A 22077-nucleotide genomic window follows, 5' to 3' on the forward strand; every position below is an offset into this window, starting at 1 on the left:
GCATGTGTACACAAATATATGTATTTATCATTAACATATACAATAGATTGGGTTTCATTTCTGTCTGCTCTACTCTTATTATTGGTCTAATGTTAACAAGTGGTCTATTATGAGATTGATAGCCCTTGTTCATACCTTACAGACAGGTCTTCCTTATTACAGTGTAAAAACAGACTATCTGATATGATGGTCTGTCATCACATAGAGATAGAGTATCAGCTGTAATGCTCTATGTTGCTTTTGGAGATACAATCCTAGGAGTATGAATGTGAGCACTCTAATAAGGATACATGAAAGGAATTCGGTTAACATAAATGCCTATATACTGGGTGGACAATGGAATTGTTTTGTCAGGAGTCAGTATTCAGAGTTTTCGTTTTTGTTTTGTTTTGTTTTTGAAATGGAGTTTCGCTCTTGTTCCCAAGGCTGTAGTGCAATGGCGTGACCTCAAGCTCACTGCAACCTCCCAGGTTCAAGTGATTCTCCTGCCTCAGCTCCCAAGTAACTGGGATTACAGGCACCCGTCATCATGCCTGGCTAATTTTTTATATTTTTAGTAGAGACGGGATTTCATCATGTTGGCCACACTGGTCTCGAACTCCTAACCTCAGGTGGTCCACCCACCCACCTCGGCCTCCCAAAGTGCTGGGATTAAAGGCGTGACCCACGGCATACGGCCTCAGAGTTTTTCAAATAAATCAGAAAAAGCTTTTAAGTCACAAGAAAAAGAGAATGTTTCCTTGTTGCATAGATTGAACAGAATAAGAGAGAGACAAATGAAAAGATATTTTTCAGAACCAAAACTTTTAAAACACTACAAGAAAAAAGTATATAGTGAATTTTTACATTCATCAATTGCCATGGTGATTCATGCAACTGATAACAGTGAGCATCAGCACCCCTAGAGCTATGGAGTAAGTGCTAAGAGATGCGCTTTTGGTATTTAATGAAATTCTAACTCACTTGCAGTTCTTTTTTTTTTTTTTTTTTTTTTTCTGTCGCTGCTACTTTGGATCACTGCTGTCAACCAGGCTGTACTTGGAACCACTAGCTATGCTATCCACTAATTACAGTGCAATGTATTAACAAATCCATTTTTATTTTTAAATACTTGGAACCACCCTGTAGTACTAAACGCTTGGTTTCCCATTTTTGTGGCATTCCCAAGAATATTTTTAACAGTCATTTTTAAAATGTCAAAGGAAGGAAAGAAGAAAGGAAGGGAAAGGGAAGGGAGGGAGGACAGAAGGGAGGCAGGGCTTCCAGCAGAGGAGTCATGAGTGAGTCTTGTAGTAATGCTGGAAATAAATGTTCACCAGCTAGTTCAGTGTTCCACCTTCATGGCACAGACTCCATTTCCCTACCTACTTGAAGCTGGGCATGGTAACGCATGTGTTTTGGTCCTTGGAAAATCTCAATTGACGTCTATCAATTCTGCCAGGCAGAAGCCTTTCAGAGCCAACACAAGCTGTATCTTGCTTCCTCCCTTCCTTGTGCCACAGCCAGCAACTTTCTAGACAGTAGAGGTCCATCAGTCTCACTCAAACCTGGAAGGAGAAAACATTTAGCCAACCCGTCATGGACATGTAGCAGGAGCAAGAGAGAAATCTTTGTTTCTATAAGCAACTAAGATTTCACTGCAACATAACCTAACCCTAATTAATACAGCAGGTGATGGGAGAGAAATAAGAATTCATCTTGTAGCAGCAGTTGTCATAAAATTGAAAAGAGAAAACAAGGTGAAAAGAAAAAGATGGCATAAGAGGATATGAAGTTCTAGAATGAATATGAAACTGAAAATTCAAATACTGGCAATAACTGGTCAAGAAACGAAGAACAATGTTAACAGAATTCTGTCAGGTACCCCATAAAGCAAAGAGTAAAACAGCCCTAGGGAATATTAGTTTTGAGGCTGAGGAGGATATTTTATGTCTCCTTTGACCTACTTTAGCGTTCTTTCAACATGACTTCCCTTAATGCTCAATATAATTTTTCAGAAGTTCCTGAAGGAAAAATGAGCATAAGTTGGTTGTCGTTTGAGTGTGTTATATGAAAGAGAGGAAGATGGTTGCGTTTCTCACTTTAGGATCTGAATCAATGGTGGTACTGTTGAATGAGATGGAGAACACAGAAGGGAGATGAATTAGGATATGCTGAGATTGAAAAGCCTGTGTGACATCCAAATGGAGACATCCAGTGATAACTGCAGATTCAATAAATGAGTTTGAATCTGTTAGCTTTTTCATAAGACTAAAATTATAGAATTGGATAAGATTATCTAGGGGCAGTATGTATGAGAAAAAGAAGGCAGAACCTCAAATTATATCAACATTTAAGGAATAGGTAAGAAAACAAAAACTCTCAAAAGAAAATGAGAAAGTACAGTCAGAGAAATGGGATGAACTTTACCTACTAAAATTTCCAGGCCCTAACCCTAACCTCAAACTTTTCTCCCAGTCTTTCACTTCCTGCTCATGGTTTTACCTCCATGTCTATTCTATTACCATAACCAATCACTTTTACCTATCATTTTGTATTCTCAATAGTCTTTCTTCTTGACTTACACTACTACCCTGCCATACCTTTTACCTTGGATCATTTTTAAAAATTCACATTTCCATTCTCACAAGGATATCTTCCTTAGAACTATTTTTCTAGCTATTCCTGAGCCTAAGAGTTAAGAGGCTTCCAGAGAAAGTCCTCTGACTCAAATACTCAGCCCAATTGTTTGGCTTCCTTAATCACTATTCAGGTAATATATAGAGCATGACCAAAAGAAGAAAGAATATTTGAACATGTATTATGTGTTAGTCATGCACTGTGGTGGGTCTTTTATATATAACATATTTACTCTTAACAATATCATGAATTTTTATTGACCTTAAGAAAGCTAAGAATTTTGACCAAGATCTCATTGCAATACAGATATTCTGCCTCCAAAAGCCTTGTCCACACCATCAGGCTCGGCTGCCTTCCAAATAATAAGGCATTGTTCCTTTCTTCAAAATATTTTCACTGTTTGGGCAAGAGAAAGTCCACATATGCTAAAATTATTTTAAAACTGTTTCAAATCCAACAGAAGTAGAAACTGATACCCCTTCACAATGAAGGGGAGAGACTCTAATCTTTGTGTTAAGCAGGCACAGCTAGGTTGTTTTTAACCCGGGTTGTACTTTTTAGAATCACCTACCTTTAAAAGCAACGGGTCTTCAATTTTCAGAAAGATGGAGTCGTGTTCCATCTATTTCAGACATAAGAAGGCCAAAGACAAGGTGAACAGAAGGCGGAAAATCAGCTAGGGAACTTGGGACCCGATGAACAACAGGTGGTGAGTGCCCTGGGTTAATTTTTTGCCCCAAATATCCCAGATTAGGTGCTGGAGAAGACAGAAACACAGAAATACCAAGTACCAGCCTAAAAAGCCTCAACAGAAACCTGCCCTCTCTGGAAAAAGGATAAGCAAAATGGCTACCTAGCCAGATAGAAGATGCTTAGACAGTAATAGCCAAACACCACAGAGAAAACTGTGGCCCCACCTCCACCCCGACCAGCAAAAACTGAGTGGGAGGCTCCATTTCCACCATTGCCAGATACCCCAACACTCCTATCCAAGTGGTGTCATAGAGGAAAAGTAGAGAGCTGGGAACTTCATCTCCACCAGGCAATAAGGAGTCTTCACCACCTCCACACTGATGGTGCTCATGGAGACTACATGGAGAGTATGGACTTCTGTCCCACCCTGCAGTAGTAAAATGCTCCTCCCCTCCTCGCTGGAGTGGCATCAGAAAAAGTTAGTGGAGAGGCAGAACTTTTACTACTCCCCAGCAGAAACCAGGCCACCGCAACTCAACTCAAGAATGTCAGTAGAGGCCAAGCAGTAATGAGTCTTCATGCCCATCCCAGCCAGGATGATATCAGCAGAGGCCTAATGGAGAACCAGAACTTCCACCCTTGCTCAGGAGTTATGAGGAGTCCCTCACCTCCAGTTATTAACATCGGCATGGATTTCTACTTCCGCTTGGCAGCAATAAAGCAGCACCACCATAAAAATGTTTTAATGGGTAATTATGAACATGCCCAAAACAAATGAAAAAAAAATTTAAAGTCTCAGCAAGGAAATCAAAGATATAAATAAGAACCAAAAGGAAATTGTGTTAGTGGAAAGAGAGCAGAAATAAAAACTCAATGGATGACCTAAACAGCAGAATGGAGGGAACAAAAAAAGGAATCAGTAAACTTGAAGATAACAATAAAAATTACCCAATCTGAAAGACAAAGAGAAAACTGATATTTTTAAAAATGAGCAGGGCCTTTGGGACCAGTAGGTTTATAACAAAACATCTAATATATCTTTAGAGACTAGGAAGGAGAGAAGAAAATGGGTGTGGCTGAAAAGTATTTGAAAAAATAACAACCGAAAACTCCCCAAATTTAGCCAAAGCATAAACTATCAATGAATGCCAAGAAGGATAAGCCCAAAGAAATCAATACTGAAGCACATTATACTCAAACTTCTGAAAATAAAGATGGAAAAAGTCTTGAAAGTAGCAACAACAAACAATACCTTATTTATAGGGGAAAAAATTTAAATGACAGATTTCTCAACAAGAAACATGGGGGCCATAAGGAAGTGGCACAACATTTTTCAAGTACTAAAAGAAAAGAATTGTCATCTCAAAATTCTATATCCAGTAAAAATATCCTTCAGTAATGAAGGAAAAATCAAGACATTTTCAGATGAAGGACAACTAAGATAGTTTGTCACCAACAGACCTATCTAAAAGAATGACTAAAGAGGACTGGGCATGGTGGAACACACCTGTAATCCCAGTGCTCTCGGAGGTTGAGGCAGAAAGATCACTTGAAGCCAGAAGTTCAAGACCAGCCTGGGCAACAAAGTAAGACCCCATCTGTACAAAAAGATTTAAAAAGCTAGCTGGGGTGGTGGTGCTACATTGGAGGCTGAAGAAAGAGGACTGCTTGAGTGCAAGAGTTTGAAGCTGTAGTGAGCTGTGACTGCAGGACTGAACTCCAGCCTGGTTGAGAGAGAAGGATCTTGTCAAAAAAAAAAAAAAAAAGCTAGAGTTCTCTAAACAGAAAGAAAATGATAATTAAAAACAGGAAACTTAGAACGTCAAGAAGAAAGAAAGAAAACAGAATCATTAAAAAATGGGAAAATATAATAGATTTTCTTTCTCCTCTTGAGCTTTCTAAGTATTTGACTATTGAGACAAAGATTATAACACTATCTGGTAGGGTTCTAAATGTGTTTACAGGAAATACTTAAGACAATTATATTCATATTTATATTATAAAGTAAAGAGATATGAAGGGAGGGAAGATTTTAACAATTCACTTGAACTGGTACTTCATTAACACCAATAGAGGTAGTAAGTTATATAACTATAATACAGTACCTACAGCAACCATTAAAAATGCTATAGAGTTGCACTCAAAAACACTATACATAAATCAAAATGGATTTTTATAAAATGTTCAAGTAGTCCAAAGCAAGAAAAAGAGTAAAAAAAAATGGAAAACAGAGCAAATATAAAATAAAATAGGAAACAAAAGCATAAACATATATCAATAATTACATTTAATGTAAATGGTCTAAATATACCTATTAAGAAAATGAGATTACAGAATGAAGTTTAAAAAAAGAGATGACCCAACTATATGCTATCTACAAGAAGCTCACTTCAAATATAATGAAATAGGTAGGCTGAAAGTAAAAGGATAAAAAAAAGTCATGAAAGTATTCAAAGAAAGCAGGGATGGCTATATTAAAAGAAAGTAAACTTCAAAGCAAAGGACAAGAGACAGAGAGAAACATAATTCACCAAAAATAATTACATAAGCAATTCTAAGTGAACTGTATTAGCAATTCTAAGTGAGTATGCACCAAATAACAGACTTACAAAATATGTGAAGCAAAAACTGATAAAACTGAAAGGAGAATTAGATATATCCACAATTATAGTTGGGGACTTCAACACTCCTCTCTCAACAACTGATAAAAGAATTGGATAGAAAATGACCAAAGATATAAGGGAACCCAATAACACCATCAAGCAACAGAAGCTAATTGACACTTCCAGAGCACCCCACCCAACACTAGCAGCATTCTCTTTAAGCAATCATAGAGCATACACCAAGACAGATCATATCCATAACACAAACTCAGGAAATTTGAAAGAATTAAATCATACAGAGTGTATCCTCTGATCATAATGAAATTAAAGTAGAAATCAGTAACAGAAAGATAACAGGAAAATAAACCAACAATTGGGAACTAAATTCCCTATAACATAATCCATAGCTCAAAGAGGAAGCCTAAGTGGAAATCAAAACATACACTAAACTGAATGAAAATAAAAATACAACATATCAAAATTTGTGGATGCAGCAAAAACAGTGCTAACAGGGAAATTTATAGCACTAAAAGCTTACATTAAAAAGCAGAAAAAGTCTCAAATTAAAATCTAGGATTATACGTCAAGAGCACAGAAAAGGAAGGGGAAAATAAACCCAAAGAAAGCAGAGAGAGGGAATAATAAAGAGAAGAGCAGAAATCAGTGAAATTGGAAACATAAAAACAAAATCAGTAAAAGATGGTTCTTTGAAAAAAACTCAACAAAATGCACAAATCTCAAGTAAGACTGACAAATTAAAAAGGAGAAAAAAACACAAATTAATATTAGGAAAGAAAGAGGGGATATTACTAACAGATCCCACAGATATCAAAGGAATAATGAGTAAATACCACATAAATTAGACAACTTAGATAAAATGACCACATTCCTCAAAAAGTACATATTACCCCAACTCACACAATTTGAAACAGATCATTTCAATAGTACTTTAACTATTGAGGAAACTGAATTTATAATTTTTTAAATTACATAAAAAGAAAACTCCAGGGCCAGCCAGATTGTTTTACCGCACTATTCTAACAAATTAAATTTAAAGAAGAATTAACACCAATTATACATACACTTTCTCCAAAAATAGAAGAGGCAGGAACACTTTCCAATTTATTTTAGGAAGCCAATATTATCCTGCTATCAAAACCAACCAAAGATTGCACAAGAGAGAGAGACAGGGAGACAGAGACAAACAGAGAAAGAGACAGAAACTACAGACTGATATCCTTCATGAATATAAATGCAACAATCAACAAAATATTAGCAAATGGCTTTCAGCACTATATCAATACAGAAGTCTACACCATAAGCTAGCAATGTTTATCCCAGGGATGAAAGACTGATTTAACATTCAAAAATAAATCAATATATTCACAACCTACCATATTAACAAGCTAAAGGGAAAAAAATCATATGATTCATCAGTTGATGCAGAAAAATTACTTAACAAAATTCAACATCCATTCATGATACAAATTCTCAGAAAACTGGGAATGCAGGGAAACTCCTCAAACTGACTTTTTAAAAACTTGAAGAAAAAAAAAAACCCTGCAACTAACATTATACTTAATAATGAAAGACTGAATGCTGGCCTGGCGTGGTGGCTCACGCCTGTAATCCCAGCACTTTGGGAGGCCGAGCTGGGCAGATCACCTGAGGTCAGGAGTTCCAGACCGCCCTGGCAAACATGGCAAAACCCCATCTCTACTAAAAATACACAAATTAGCTGGGCATGGTGGCACACATCTGTAGTTCCAGCTACTCGGGAGGGGGAGGTTGCAGTGAGCTGAGATTGCACCACTGCACTCCAGCCTGGGTGAGAGAGCAAGACTTGGTCTCAAAAAAAAATAATAATTAAATGCTTTCTCCCTAAGCTCAGGAACAAAACAAGGATGTCCCACCTCACTGCAAAACAGTACTGGAACTTCTAGCCAGCACAATAAGGCAAGAAAAGGAAATGCAAGGAAGAACTAAAACTGTTGCTATTTGCAGATGACATATTCCCCTACGTTGCATTTAAAAAAAAAAAAAATCCAAGGAAACTTCAAAAACAAACAAAAAACTCCAAAACAACAAAACTCCTAGAGCCAGTAAGTTTAGCAAGGTCACAGAAAGATCAACATACAAAAATCAACTGTGCTTTTATACACTGGGTCCTACTCGAGTATGGAGAGTGGGAGGAGGGTGAGGATTGAAAAACTACCTATCAGATACTATGCTTATTACCTGGTGATGAAATAATCTATATGCCAACCCCCCATGATGCACAATTTACCAATATAACAAACCAGCACATGTACCCCTAAACCTAAAAGTAAAAAAGCAAATAATTTAAAAATTAGATTTTATTAAAAACTTTTTCTCCAAAAGATCTTTTTTTTTTTTTTTTTTTTTTTTTTTTTTTTGAGATGGAGTTTTGCTCTTGTTGCCCAGGCTGGAGTGCAATGGCGCGATCTCGGCTCACTGCAACCTCTGCCTCCCAGATTCAAGCAACTCTCCTGCCTCAGCCTCCCGAGTAGTGGGATTACAGGCATGTGCCATCAGGCCTGGCTAATTTTTGTATTTTCAGTAGAGAGGGGGTTTCTCCGCATTGGCCAGGCTGGTCTCGAACTCCCGACCTCAGATGATCCACCCACCTCAGCCTCCCGAAGTGCTGGGATTACAAGCATAAGCCACCGGACCCGGCCCAAAAGATCCTTTTAAGAAGATGAAAAGACAAGCAAAATACTGGGACAAACTCTTGCAAACCACATCTCTCAGGGGTCCTCAAGCCCTGGGCCTCAAACTGGTACAGGTCAATGGCCTGTTAGGAAGCTGGCAGCACAGCAGGAGGTAAGCAGCTCCTGGGCCAGCATCAGCACCTGAGCACCGTCTCCTGTCAGATCAGCCAGGGCATCAGATTCTCACAGGAGCGGGAACCCTATTGTGAACTTCAAATGCGAGGGATCTAGGCTGCACGCTTCTTATGAGAATCTAACTAATGTCTGATGATCTTAAGTGAAACAGTTCCATCTGGAAACCATTTCCCCCACCACCCCCACTTCCGTGGAAAAAACTGTCTTCCATGAAACTTGTCCCTGGTGCCAAAAAGATTGAGGACTGCTGATGTATTTGATAAAGGACTCATGTCTATAATTTAAAGAACCCTCAAAACTCAACAATAACAAAACAATGAAGAAAACAAGAAAACGACACTAAGAGGGATTTCACTGAAGAGGATATGTGTATGGCAAATAAAGACATGAGAAAATGGTCGACATCACTAGTCATTAGGAAAATGCAAATTAAGACCACAGTGAGGTATCATTGCATACCTAATCCGAACAGTAAAATTAAAAAAATAGTGACAATACAAAACGCTGGCAAGGATGTGGAAAAACTGGATCTCTCATATATGGCTGCTGGGAATGTAAAATAGTACATTTCTGGAAAAGGGTTAGCAGTTTCTTTAAAAACTAAACACATAGGCCGGGCGCGGTGGCTCAAGCCTGTAATCCCAGCACTTTGGGAGGCCGACGCGGGTGGATCATGAGGTCAGGAGATCGAGACCATCCTGGCTAACATGGTGAAACCCCGTCTCTACTAAAAATACAAAAAACTAGCCGGGCGTGGTGGCGGGCGCCTGTAGTCCCAGCTACTCGGAGGCTGAGACGGGAGAATGGCGTGAACCTGGGAGGCGGAGCTTGCAGTGAGCCGAGATCGTGCCACTGCACTCCAGCCTGGGTGACACAGCGAGACTCCGTCTCAAACAAACAAACAAACAAACAAACAAACAAAAAACTAAACACATACTTACCATATGACCCAGAAATCACACTCCTGGACATTTATCCCATAAAAATGAAAATTTAGGTCCACATAAAAACCTGCACGCAATTTTTCAAAGCAGCTTTATAATAGCCCCCCCAAAAGAGGAGGAGGAGGAGGAAAAGGGGTGAGGGGAGGAGAAGGAGAAGGGGTGGGGAGGGGAAGAGGAGGAGGAGGAGGAGGAGGAAAGAACCAAAATGTCATATGATAGGTGAATGCTGAATGATTAAACAAACTGTGTTACACCCATAGTGTGGAATATCACTCAGTAATAGAAAGGAACAAACTAGAAATACCTGCAATAACTTGAATAAATCTCAAGGGCATTCTGCTGAGTTGGGTGGGGGAGGGAGCTAATCTTAGAAGGTCACAAGATGTGAGGACCAATTTATAAAACATTCCCCAAACAACAAAATCATAGAAATGGAGAACAGACTGATGGTTGCCAAGGATTAGGGATGGTGTGGGGAAAAGAAAGGGATGACCATAAAGGGGCTATATGAGAGAGATTTTTGTGGTGTTGAAATAGTTTGTATTTTGATTGTGGTAATGATTACAACAGCCGTCAGGGATAAGGTGACACACAATCACAGGCACATTTTATCTCAGTGTCAATGTCCTGGCTTTATCATTGTGCTCTATGTGGAATGTAACCAACAGTGGAGGCAACGTGGAGGCTCTATGAGACCTCTCTGTACTATCTTTGCAACTTCCTGTAAGTCTATATTCAAAATAAAAGTTAAAAAAATAGGTGCCCAGGCCACATCCTAAACCTTGTAAATTAAAATATCTAGGGGAGGAACCTAGCCAACTGCATTTTTTTTTTAATGCACGAAGTAATTTTAAAGTGTAGCTAGAGTTAGGCACCACCGGCAGCTCGTATTATTACCGAAAGTACAAGCAGGTGGAACACCTGTAAGTCTGGTGGAAGATAAGGAAGGAGAAAACTAAATATACAAATCTATGTTAGGTCTCTTGAGGGTTTTATTCTCCTAATGTTAAAACCTAGTATTTAAGTGAATCCAAATAATGTGGATGGGATAATCAGTCATCCATTATGATACAGACCATTTTACACAAAAAAAGGCCAGTCCCAATAGACTATTCTTTAGATTCTTAAGCATTTGGTATCGATGTTATAATTTTAAAATGCTAAAGAGCAATTACAATCACACTTAAACATGCAGCAATTTTAGAAAATCAATGTTTCACCGAGTTTCTCATTTTAGATGAGTAACAAAATGAGTTCAAATTTTTTATTTTATTGTGTTGACTAACACCAGCAGTGATCCTTGGGAAACATGTGAAAAGCAAGTATTCGTATTTTGACTACATAGTCTAATGTATTCGTTATTTATATTAATGATCACCAACTATAATCTAGTAGACTCTCTGGATTTAACTGTTTAGGAAGTGAGTTGTAGACATATAGAAGCCAAGGATTATTTTGAGCCAATAAACAGTGACTTGACCTACCAAATGCTTTGTGTGGTTATTAATCATTCTATATCACCATCATCATAAGACACTGTGCATCTACTCAGCTGGGCCAGGGGATTAAAGGTTTAGGAAAGAGTCCTTCCTTGCCTTTAAAGGGTTTAAAGTCTGTTTGAGGATGGGTCCAAATACATAAAATGATGAATAACAAAGCGAAGAACATGCTGAAATCTGGACTGACAGCAGAAAAGGGCCAAAGGGCTTGTTTTTACTGGAAGTATTTTTGCATAAGCTGGGAAGGGAGTTTGCATCTTCTGGACTCATAGATCAGACAGATGAGCAGCTTCAACAAAGCAGATTTATGCTATCCACCAGGAGGGTTTTGCTTAGTTGTCAGTTGTGGACTTTCTTCCAAAAGTGCAGCTGTTTTGAAGCAAGAAATCTGGCACCAAAAAATAAATAAAGTGAAAATTTAGAATAAGAATTACCTCCCACGCAACTCTAATCAACAGCTATGTCTCCCTTTCCTCCACCTTCAAGATTTAAAGGTCTGAGTGGAAACTGGAGGTGGCGGGTGGGAATGAGTTATTTGCCTTGCCCCAGACCACCAATCTCCTCTGTGTGTGTCTCTCTCCAAACACGACCCTCACACACCCTCTATCCTAATTTACACTGCTATGACTTCCCAGATTTGTTTTACGTTCTGGAAGGATTTATCCATTTGGAAGCGTTCTTAAAAGTTGCTAACTGTCGCGACGTTCGATTTGAAAGCAAAAGAAGGAATGACCGCGTTTGAACAGAGGAAGAGTGCAAATTCTTGTAAAGAAAGTTGTCTTGTGATTATGGGAGGTAATCAACAGCTACTCAGACATTCTTCTCTTAAACAGCTGAGGTTTATCATTTTCGCTATTATGACAATGAATTTTTTCCTCCTTTCATTTATGCCTTTTGGCAGGAGCCTCGACTCTGCAGGTGTTAGCGCTGCAAGGGCCGAACCCAACCGCCAGAATGTCTGCCGAGCCTAGCATGGGATGCTGCCCAGCAAAACAGCGCCCAGGGAGAGGGCGACTGAGGAAGAGAGCCTGTAAGCGCGCTTCAGAAGGGACTGGGACCAGAGCCCTGGAAAACTAGAGCGAGTGGATTCCCTGGCAGGGGGAACCCGCGGGAGCCTGGAAAAAAAACGAGAGGGAGAGAAAGAAACTCACCCCCGCGCTGTGAAGCCCGGCGCAGGCAAGCGGGTGAGCGCGCAGGCTGGCTAGGCTGCTCCAGCTGGAAGTCATTCTGCGGGCTGGCGTCTGCGTTGCCAGGGCGACCGCCCGGCCGGCGCCAGCGAAGGGGGGGAGGCGGGCTCCGTGAATGGGTGACGTCACGCGGCCGGCGCCAGGCAGTCTGGGCGGCCGAGCCAATGAATCAGCTGTCCGGGGGAGGGAGCGCGGCGCGCGGGAGGAGGCTGCAGGAATGCGCCGGGAGCCGCGCGGCCCAGGAGGGCGGGAGATGCCTCCGCCAGCCCCATCGCCCCGCGGCGGTCGAAGGTCCCAGCGTCCCAGGCTCGGCCATCCCGGTGCCCGGTGCCCCCCGCGCCTAGTCTGCGGCTGTGCCCGCGTCTCTCGTTTTCCGCCGGTTATCCCCACGGACGCGCGCTCTGCGGAGAGGCCCACGAGCTGCGGCGGCGGGGGAGGGGCGCTGGGGCGGTGTCAGAGAGGATTTGTTTTCACTTACTGCGACTGTAGCACTTATTTAAAAGGAAACATACAATAAAACTTGTCCTTGTTGATAAAATAGACTTTGAAAGTGTTGATGAATCCACCGCTACCTTACTGTGCGCTCCGCGTCGTGCTGGGTGTTGGGTATCACAATGAAAGGACCAGGGCTCAGAAGTTCCCAAAATTGAACTGGGAAGAAAAACGTCTAAGGAATCTCATGATTCCTTAGACTTAGAGCCGACTGCTTTTCCAGTATTCTACAGCGCGGGACTGTACGGTGCCTTTAAGGTTCTAGAAGGCAAATGGCTCCGAAAATCTCCAATGTTTTGGTGTTTCTGTGTTTTGCTTTTCCTCTGTCCTGCTTTGCTGTCCATTACAGTACCCTGACGGTGGCCAATTACTGGGTTATGGTCATTTCAGTATCCCCAGCATTTGACGCTCTCCTGGACTCCTGGTAAGGACTGGACATTGTTGATGGGTAATCCACAATGCAAGAGCAAATAATGTTTAAGTAAAGGCTGGAATAAAAGGACTACTTCTGAATTCCTAACCATCTTTTTTGGGTGCTTACTTGTTGGTTTTTGGTGGTTTTTCAAGAGTAGTGATGCATTGTTACTGAATCTGGAAAACCAGAGAGTGTGGCCGAGACTCACTCACATAGTAGATGTCGTTAAATCGGCCCTTCCTGCTGAAGTCTGGGCCTCTCTTTTTTAGTCTGGAATATGAGGAGATCTGGTGAGATATTCTCTTAAGACCCATGAAGTTGTAGCAGCCTATCATTGTATTTATCAACCTTTAAAACGATTGAGTTTATTCCTATCATTGTATGTGGTATATGTGACATTCATTTAACACTTTAGGGTCCCTGCTATGTGAATAGTATGTACTAGAAGTTTTAACTGGAAATTTTTTGGAATAAAAGTTAAGGGCCTGGCGCGGTGGCTCACGCCTGAATCCCAGCACTTTGTGGGGCCGAGGTAGGGAGTTCAAGACCAGCCTGACCAACATGGTGAAACCCCATCTCTACTAAAAAAAAAAAAAAAAAAAAAAAAAAAATAGCTGGGTGTGGTGGTGCACGCCTGTAGTCCCAGCTACTCAGGAGACTGAGGCAAGGAGAATCACTTGAAGGAGGGGGAGGTTGCAGTGAGCCGAAATGGTGCCACTTGCACTCCCACCTGGGCAACAGAGCAAGTTTCCATCTTTAAAAAAAAAAAAAAGAGAGAGGAGAGAGAGAGAAAGAGAGAGAGAGAGAGAAGGAAGGAAAGGAAAGGAGAGGAAAGGAAAACTAGAAAACAAAGCAAGTGGTAATAAACGGGTATCGGCCCGTTCATCTCGACATTTGATGTGCGTGAAGTCACCTGGCAATTGGTTGAAATGCAGAAAAGGCTTGGGATTCTGCATCTTTAACAAGCCCCCAAGTGATGTTGATATTGCTAACCCTGAACTGCACTTTGAGTAAAGAGCATCTTGACCACAGAGTACCAAGGAAAGCATAAAGTAAGAATATAATGAATATAAAGTGGTCTGGGTTCCTGAAAGCCTGCAGAGAAGATGAGCTTGAGTCAAGTGATTGTGCATATGATTGGCTGAGGGAATGAAAAAGCAGAAGAAACAGCATAAATAACAATCGCATTGGAAGGAAAGAAGCAAAAAATAAGTTGAGGGGTGAAGAGGATTTTGTCTGACTTCAATTAAGAATATTTAGGGAAACTATAAAAAATGGGTTTGAAGATTTACTGGTGGGGTAAGACAACCTTGGAGGTTATGAATCCCAATTAATTTGGTGTAGTCGAGGAAACCGAGCAGCTGTACAATCTCGTTAGATAATGGCAGAGCTCAGAATGGAAGCCAAATCTGATAAATTTAGATTACAAATACCTTACACATAGAGTCCTCGATATAAGAAAAATCGCTTGTCATTGTGCAAGGTGAAAATATGAGGCAAGAACAAAAACAAGCGAAGAGACCCATAGGAAATCATATCGTCCAAGCATGGAGTTTTGGGGAAGGTTTGGTCTAGGGAATATGAGGAAATATCAGGAGAAGAGATAAATCAGAAAAACTTTGTGTTTGCGTGAATTGTAATGGCTGCCACCAGCTGATTAAATCATCCATTTATGTAAGAAAAGGAAAAAAAATCCCTCCATCCCTCCCATGGTCCAATGAAGCATTTTTCAACCCTGACCTCACATCGACGTTACTATTTTTTTTCAATAGGAATTCCTGAGCTCCACCCCACAGAAATTTAATCAGAATCTCTGGGAGTGGAGCCCTAGAATCAGTATTTTTAAAGGCTCCCTAGGTGATTATAATGTGCAGTCAGTGTTGAGAATCACTAATCTAATATACAGTCACCAGCTCATTTTGTAGGCTTCATTTCTGGCCCTGAACATTTCCCCCAGTGTTATCTATTATACTAGCACTAGATCATTTTTAATACTGGGTGTGTTTTGTGGTGGATTTTGATGGTTTATAGCACATTCTCTAAGCTCAATGTCTTCCACCCCTCATTAACTGTCATGGTTTAGTTGTGAACATATCCTGATATCTCTCATTGGCAAGAGAAGGAACAGTGATTTGGCACATGACTGGATGGAAATGATAAACCTGGTTTATGAACCTATATGGTACCATAGTGTGGCAGTGCAGTTATTTTACTTGATTTTTTATCTTTGCTTTAATAATCTACTTTAACAGCCTCTTTAGGATTAGAGCTGATAAATGAGCACTTAAAATAGCGACTTGGACCATTGGAACTTTTATTTTGCGTCTTCTCTAAAAAATAATCGTTACTTGCTGGGAAAAAAATCTGAATGTGAGAAGAGTGTGTAGTCTTTTCCTTCGTGACTAACTTAACTTTTAAAACTTCATTGATTCATTTATTCCTCTAAAATTAATTGAGTACCTCCTATGTGCCACGTACTTTTTCAGATAGGAGGATGCCAAGAGAAGAAAAGCATTTTCTCTGTCTTCAAAGAGGAAAAGATGAGCATAGTGAATTTCGGGTACTGTATTTATTCAGCTTGGACGTTTAAAAGATACTTGGCTTTCCCATACTATCTTAAGATGCATTTAGTGAATATTTAAAAAAATTCATTTATTTACTTTTTAAAAAAAAAAAACTAATGAATACATGTGGTTCAAAAACCAAAGAACATATTTTCCCCCTCATTCTTGCCCTATGTCTGCCTAATTCCCTCTCACACCCTACAGAAGCCACTATTAATTTCTTACCTATCCTCCGAGAGTATTTTTGTGAATATACTAGCAAATATAAACATGTTCTTATTTTCTCCCATTTTTACACTGTTCTATATCTTTTTTAAATTTAAAAATATCGGGAGGATATCTTTCTATATCGGCACATTCTGTTTTCATTTTGTTATTCTTCCATAATATTCCATTGTCTCAGAGTACCACAATGTATTTCTCGTACTGCTATTGATGGTAATTTAGGTTGTTTCCAATCTTTTGTTACGAAATTACATAAACAACCTTGTGCAACATCTGTGTCATTTTCCCATGTGCACATGAAGTATTATCTGTAGGATAAATTTCTGCAAGCAAAACTATTGGGTCTTTTAAAGGGTGTATGTTAACATTCTTGATTGTTTCCTTAAGATAAATTCCTAGGCATGAAATTCCTGGGTTGACTAATATAAATACTTTAAAGGTTTTTGATATTCACTGAGAAATTGCCATCTAGAGAGTTCGTACTGATTCATTTTCTCACTTGCATGGTATAAAAGTCCCCATTTCTCTGAAACCTTGCCGGTATTGGAAAATACCTTTTTAAAAATATATTTTTGTTTATTTCATGGGTAAAGAATTGCATATCTATTACCTTAGCATGCATTTCTATGAATAATATATAATTTGAACTTTACCATATGTTTATTAGCCATTGCATGATTAGAGGTTTGTCCATCTCTTTTGTCCAATCTTGAAGAATTTTTATTTTTATTACTGGTTTGTAATACATTAATACACTAATCATAATAATGATCTGTTTATTAAACCCTTGCCTTGTTCCAGGTACTGTGCTAAGCATTTTTAATTGCTCCTATGTATTGGAAATATTTTATCTGAGTTTGGTATGTGTCTTTAATACTTATTTAATCATTATTTCCTCTTAAAAACCTTTAGAAACTGTACAAATTATATGATAACATAAACCAATCTTTTGTGTGTTTTTGTTTGCTCGCTTAACACATAGGAAAGTCTGTCTGCTCTAAAATCAGCTTAGCATTCACTTTATTTTTGCTAGTTCCTGTAGGACTTTAAGTAATTTTTAAAACAAATTAATTACTATTTACAAACGGTTAGCTAACCACAATGTAACTATCTTTTTCTGTTTCAAGAAAATATTTTTATACTTTTTAAAGCAATTATTTTATTATTATTATTTTTTTTTTTTTTTTTTTTTTTTTTTTTTTTTTTTTTTTTTTTTGAGACGGAGTCTCGCTCTGTCGCCCGGGCTGGAGTGCAGTGGCGTGATCTTGGCTCACTGCAACCTCTGCCTCCTGAGTTCAAGCGATTCTCTGCCTCAGCTTCCCAAGTACCTGGGATTATAGGTGCCCGCCACCATGCCCAGCTAATTTTTTTGTACTGTTAGTAGAGACGGGGTTTCACCATCTTGGCCAGGCTGGTCTTGAACTCCTGACCTTGTGATCCACCCACCTCGGCCTCCCAAAGTGCTGGGATTACAGGCGTGAGCCACTGTGCTCGGCCAAAGCAATTATTTTTACACATATGAATAACTAAAAACATAGGGGCAGGGGAAGGACTAAAGCTCCCCACAATCCCATCAACCTGAGACAATCTCTGTTAACATGTAGAGCAAATCTAGTTGATTTTCTATATGTAAATAAATATCTGTATACTATGTATTTTTTACAGAAATGGCATTATATTATGCATATGTTTTGTTGCTTGCTTTTCCCCCCATTAGCCGTGTAGAGTGAATAACATCTTTTTATGTCAGTAACTCCTCATCCTCATCATTATCCATTGTATGGAAGAGAACTCTTTAATGAGATCAATTTCCCCTTCAGAAGCAGGAAACCTGGGCAGAAGCATTCCACGAGAAACCTCACCTGCCTGTTTGATGTTCAGCCTTTCAGAATTTCCTAAGGCAGTTTAATCCCATTGTTTCTCAACTACTTTCCGTTTCTTTGAGGGCCTAACAGCCTACAAGAAAAGGGGAACGCAGTGGTCAATCATTAACCTGCTCCAACTAGAGAGACAACTCAGAAAGAAGACAAAAACTTTTTTTTTTTTTTTTTTTTGGCAAGACATGGTTCAAAATCTTATAGATTTTTTTTCTGCAAATTGTTTTCAGTCCTCTTTCCCATACCCCATTGTCTTCGTCTCCCTAGCCTACATGCACACTTCCCTTCAGATAATTTTTAACTTACGCTATTTATTTCTTAATAAAAATAATGACATGACTTGCTCTCCCAGAGCTCTGACCTTAGGTTTGTTCTAGCTGCAACACTAGTATAGATCATTCTATTAATTATGAATGTATTCATGTGTACAGAGGCAATGGTAGACCAGTGGTAATGTTACCTTATTCTGGAGACTTACACTTATAAATAAATAATGAGATGCTTCTGTGAAATGCCTTTAGCAAAGGCAGGGGAAAGCATTACTTCTCAAAAGACTGTACATTTGAAAGATTGAAAGCTGATACCAAAGGCTCTTCAATAAGATATAAACCACTTCTGTGGAAAAAAAGAAAATAACATGAAAGAAGTGAACTGGAAATTCTATACCGCTAAACTGGGGACCAAAATTTTCTAACCGGCAAAGTGTAAAATCTAAGTGAACAGATCAGAGAACCTAAAATAGATTCTTGAAGATGTAGGAAAACTGATCTCTGATCCTCCAAATATCTTTCTATGTTATACATTTAAAATAAATCACTACACTTAAAAATCTGAGATGTTATTTATAATAAAATGCTACGTTCCCATCATATCTTGTTAAAGACGATATTGAAAAGTTGTGTTAAATTAAGTAATTCCAATGAGAGATTGGTATGTATGATTGATTGTTATTATTAAACAGCTTTTTTTTCTATCTTAACTAACTTATATTAGGCTTGTGTATTAAGCTAGATATTCAAGTCTAGATACTAATTAAAACAACTTCATGAAGTATAGTGGCCACTGGCTTCCTGGGAACATTTTTTCTGCACTGAATATTCTAGTCCAGTTTCTAGCAAATAGAAAATGCTTTGTGGTTGCCACTAGAGGGCAAATAGCCTCCTGGACTTCTCTTTGACCAAAGAGTATCTTGGTCCAAGCAGCCAGTTTTAAGGTCTCATATAAACTACTCTTAAATCTTGCATTGCCAAGTCTTAGTCAGCTCACCGACTCAGCAAACTCAGAACATTTTAATTTGTTTTAAATCCAAATTTAAATATGTTCTTTTACCAGTCTATTTACATGGTCCAACTTGGGATGATAGATCTCTTGGCTGAGTGTACTAACTTCTGACCTTCTTATCCTACCCCTTTCCGATGTAGATATTAAATCCCACTGCTCGGCCAGCAAGGTGACCTATCTTCATGGCATTCAACAGCATTCTTAGACCTTAGGTGACATCACAGGCACTTTCCAGTCTGATTTGTTTCTGCTTCACTTTCCAATCTCTCCTCCTGCCATTCCCTCATAGTCCCTTTATTCTGCACTAGTTCAGAGTTGCTGGCGCTTTCTCAAATATATGATGTTATTTCATGCCCTTGTGTCTTTACTCAGGCTGTTACTTCTACCTGGGATGCTGTCACTGCCCATCACACACTGTTGAAGACTCAGTTCAGGTATTACCTATAAGAAGCCTTATACTCTTTGCTGCTCCCCTTTTTCTTTCCCCTCTTTCTTTCCAGAGCAATAGATTGAGTTTTCCCTCCTCTATGCTCCTCTAGCATCTTTTACACACCTCAATAATAATACTAACCCTGCTCTTGTGATTATGTATAGCAGAATATGAATATTCAATCTCTGTTGAAATGGCAACTCAATTGTTTTGTCTTTTCTTTGCTGCATTAGGAATTGTTAGGAGTTCTAGAAGAGGGATGGAATGCAAACAACAGCTCCCTTCCTCTCCAGGAAACAGAGACCTGAAGCCCACGATTGCGGTTTTTGAAGACTGAACTCTCTCTGCCCTTGAGTAAGGAGGTCCAAGATTTCTCCTTGATAAAAATGTGGACTGCAATGCTAGTTAAAAGAAGCAATTGGGGCTTTTGGTATAGAGAAATATTTGGAAGCTGAAGAGACTGAGGTGGACTGGAAAAGCTTCGGAGATGCCAAACATCACAACTCAGAGACAGGAAAGTGGTCTGAAAATATAGCAGCTGCCTGGAGGTGCCAGGTGAGTGGGCTTGGAGAAGAGCCACGATGAGGGCCACTGTTGGAGCCATACTGAACAAACTCTTCACAGCCCTCACCAGAGGACTTTGCAGGTAAGTGGCAATTCTGCTTCATGTAGACAAATAATCATGGGAGGTGATTCGCAGCCTGTGATCAAGTTCTTTTTTATCCAAGCAAAAATAAATGATTCCTGAAAATTATCAAAATAATCAAACACAAGCGGAGTCTGAGAAACTGTCACAGCCAGGAGGAATCTTTTTTTTTTTTTTTTTTGAGACGGAGTCTTGCTCTGTCGCCCAGGCTGGAGTGCAGTGGCCGGATCTCAGCTCACTGCAAGCTCCACCTCCCGGGTTCACGCCATTCTCCTGCCTCAGCCTCCCGAGTAGCTGGGACTACAGGTGCCGCCACCTCACCCGGCTAGTTTTTTGTATTTTTTAGTAGAGACGGGGTTTCACTGTGTTAGCCAGGATGGTCTTGATCTCCTGACCTCGTGATCCGCCCGTCTCGGCCAAGAGGAATCTTAAAGTGACATGATGGCTAAAGGCAATGTGGTACTCTAAATGGGATCCTGGAAAAGAAAAAGAACATTGGGGGAAAACTACGGACATCTGAATAAAGTAGAGACTTTAGTTAATAATAATGTATCAGTATTGGTTTGTTAATTATAATTATATAGACCATACTAAGATAAGATGTTAATAATATAAGAAACTGGGTGTGAAGTATATCCAATGTATCTATCTTTCCAATGTCTTTGTAAATCTAAAATAGTTCTAAAATTAAAGTTTATTTAAAAAGAAAGAGAAGGAGAAAAACACAGACTAACCTGGGAGGATGTGTCCTCCAAAACCCTCAGGACCCTGGAAGCACCCAGGAGACCTGAACTCATGAATTCCTTGAGTATAGGAATTGATTCATGCTGACATTCTCCGTGGCCAGTGCACAGTATCTGGTTTTAACAAGTGGTCAATGCATAGTTACTGAATTAAAATCTATTTCCAGTAAGGAAGAAGCAAGAGGCAATAAAGAGAATGGTTTTCTTCTGATGATAAATAAAACTGCAAACTATATTTTGTGTACTTAAGTTGATTGAAAATTTTGTAGGGATATCCAGTTCAACAGAGTTTACCCTGACATTTGGAAAAAAACTGTGCTCTTAGTGCAGAAAGTAACACAAGACTCCATTCTTTAAGAATACTGCTATTTTGCCAGATGCAGTGGCTCACACCTGTAATCCTAGCACTTTGGGAGGCTGAGGTAGGCGGATCACGAGATCAGGAGTTCGAGACCATTCTGGCTAACACAGTGAAACCCTGTCTCTACTAAAAATACAAAAATTAGCCAGGAGTGGTGGCATGTTCCTGTAATCCCAGCTACTCAGGAGGCTGAAGCAGGAGAATCGCTTGAAAACCCAGGAGGCAGAGGTCATAGTGAGCCGAGATCGTGCCACTGCATTCCAGCCTGGGCAACAGAGCAAGACTCCATCTCAAAAGAAAAAAAAAAAAAAAAATACTGCTATTTTTTCTGATGTTAATCTGGAGGAAAACCATCCTTATAAAAACAAGGTATTAAAATCAGGGAAGAAAATACACAAATAGAGATCGGGTACATAATGTCTAATAGTTTTAAGTAACGTACAAAGGTTCAATTTCTTTTTCATATAAAAGGAAGCAAACATATTAAAATTCTCCTAAGTACTAATATTTGAAGTACATAGACTGAAAATTGAAAGTGCTCATATATTTTTGATATGAAATTGTTCTCTGATGTTTTCTAGTCTAGTAAAAGTCCCTTGACAAATGATACTTATTAAGTAGTATTTTATCC

At 39.4% G+C, this 22077-nt stretch overlaps 1 protein-coding gene across 1 annotated transcript; it reads right to left on the reverse strand.

Annotated features, from left to right (window-relative positions):
• Positions 1 to 10688: 10688 nt before the first annotated feature.
• LOC116275408 lies at positions 10689 to 19465 on the reverse strand. The gene is made up of 6 exons (XM_031667594.1): positions 19392 to 19465; positions 18529 to 18600; positions 13528 to 13589; positions 12985 to 13063; positions 12377 to 12854; positions 10689 to 11613 (listed from the first exon to the last, which is right to left on the reverse strand). Exons 1-6 carry the CDS (start codon positions 19463 to 19465, stop codon positions 11536 to 11538), a joined length of 843 nt encoding a protein of 280 aa, XP_031523454.1. The 3' UTR covers positions 10689 to 11535.
• Between the last annotated feature and the right edge of the window lie 2612 nt (positions 19466 to 22077).

Source organism: Papio anubis, chromosome 6 (genome assembly GCF_008728515.1).
Source record: "Papio anubis isolate 15944 chromosome 6, Panubis1.0, whole genome shotgun sequence".
Taxonomy (NCBI): domain Eukaryota; kingdom Metazoa; phylum Chordata; class Mammalia; order Primates; family Cercopithecidae; genus Papio; species Papio anubis.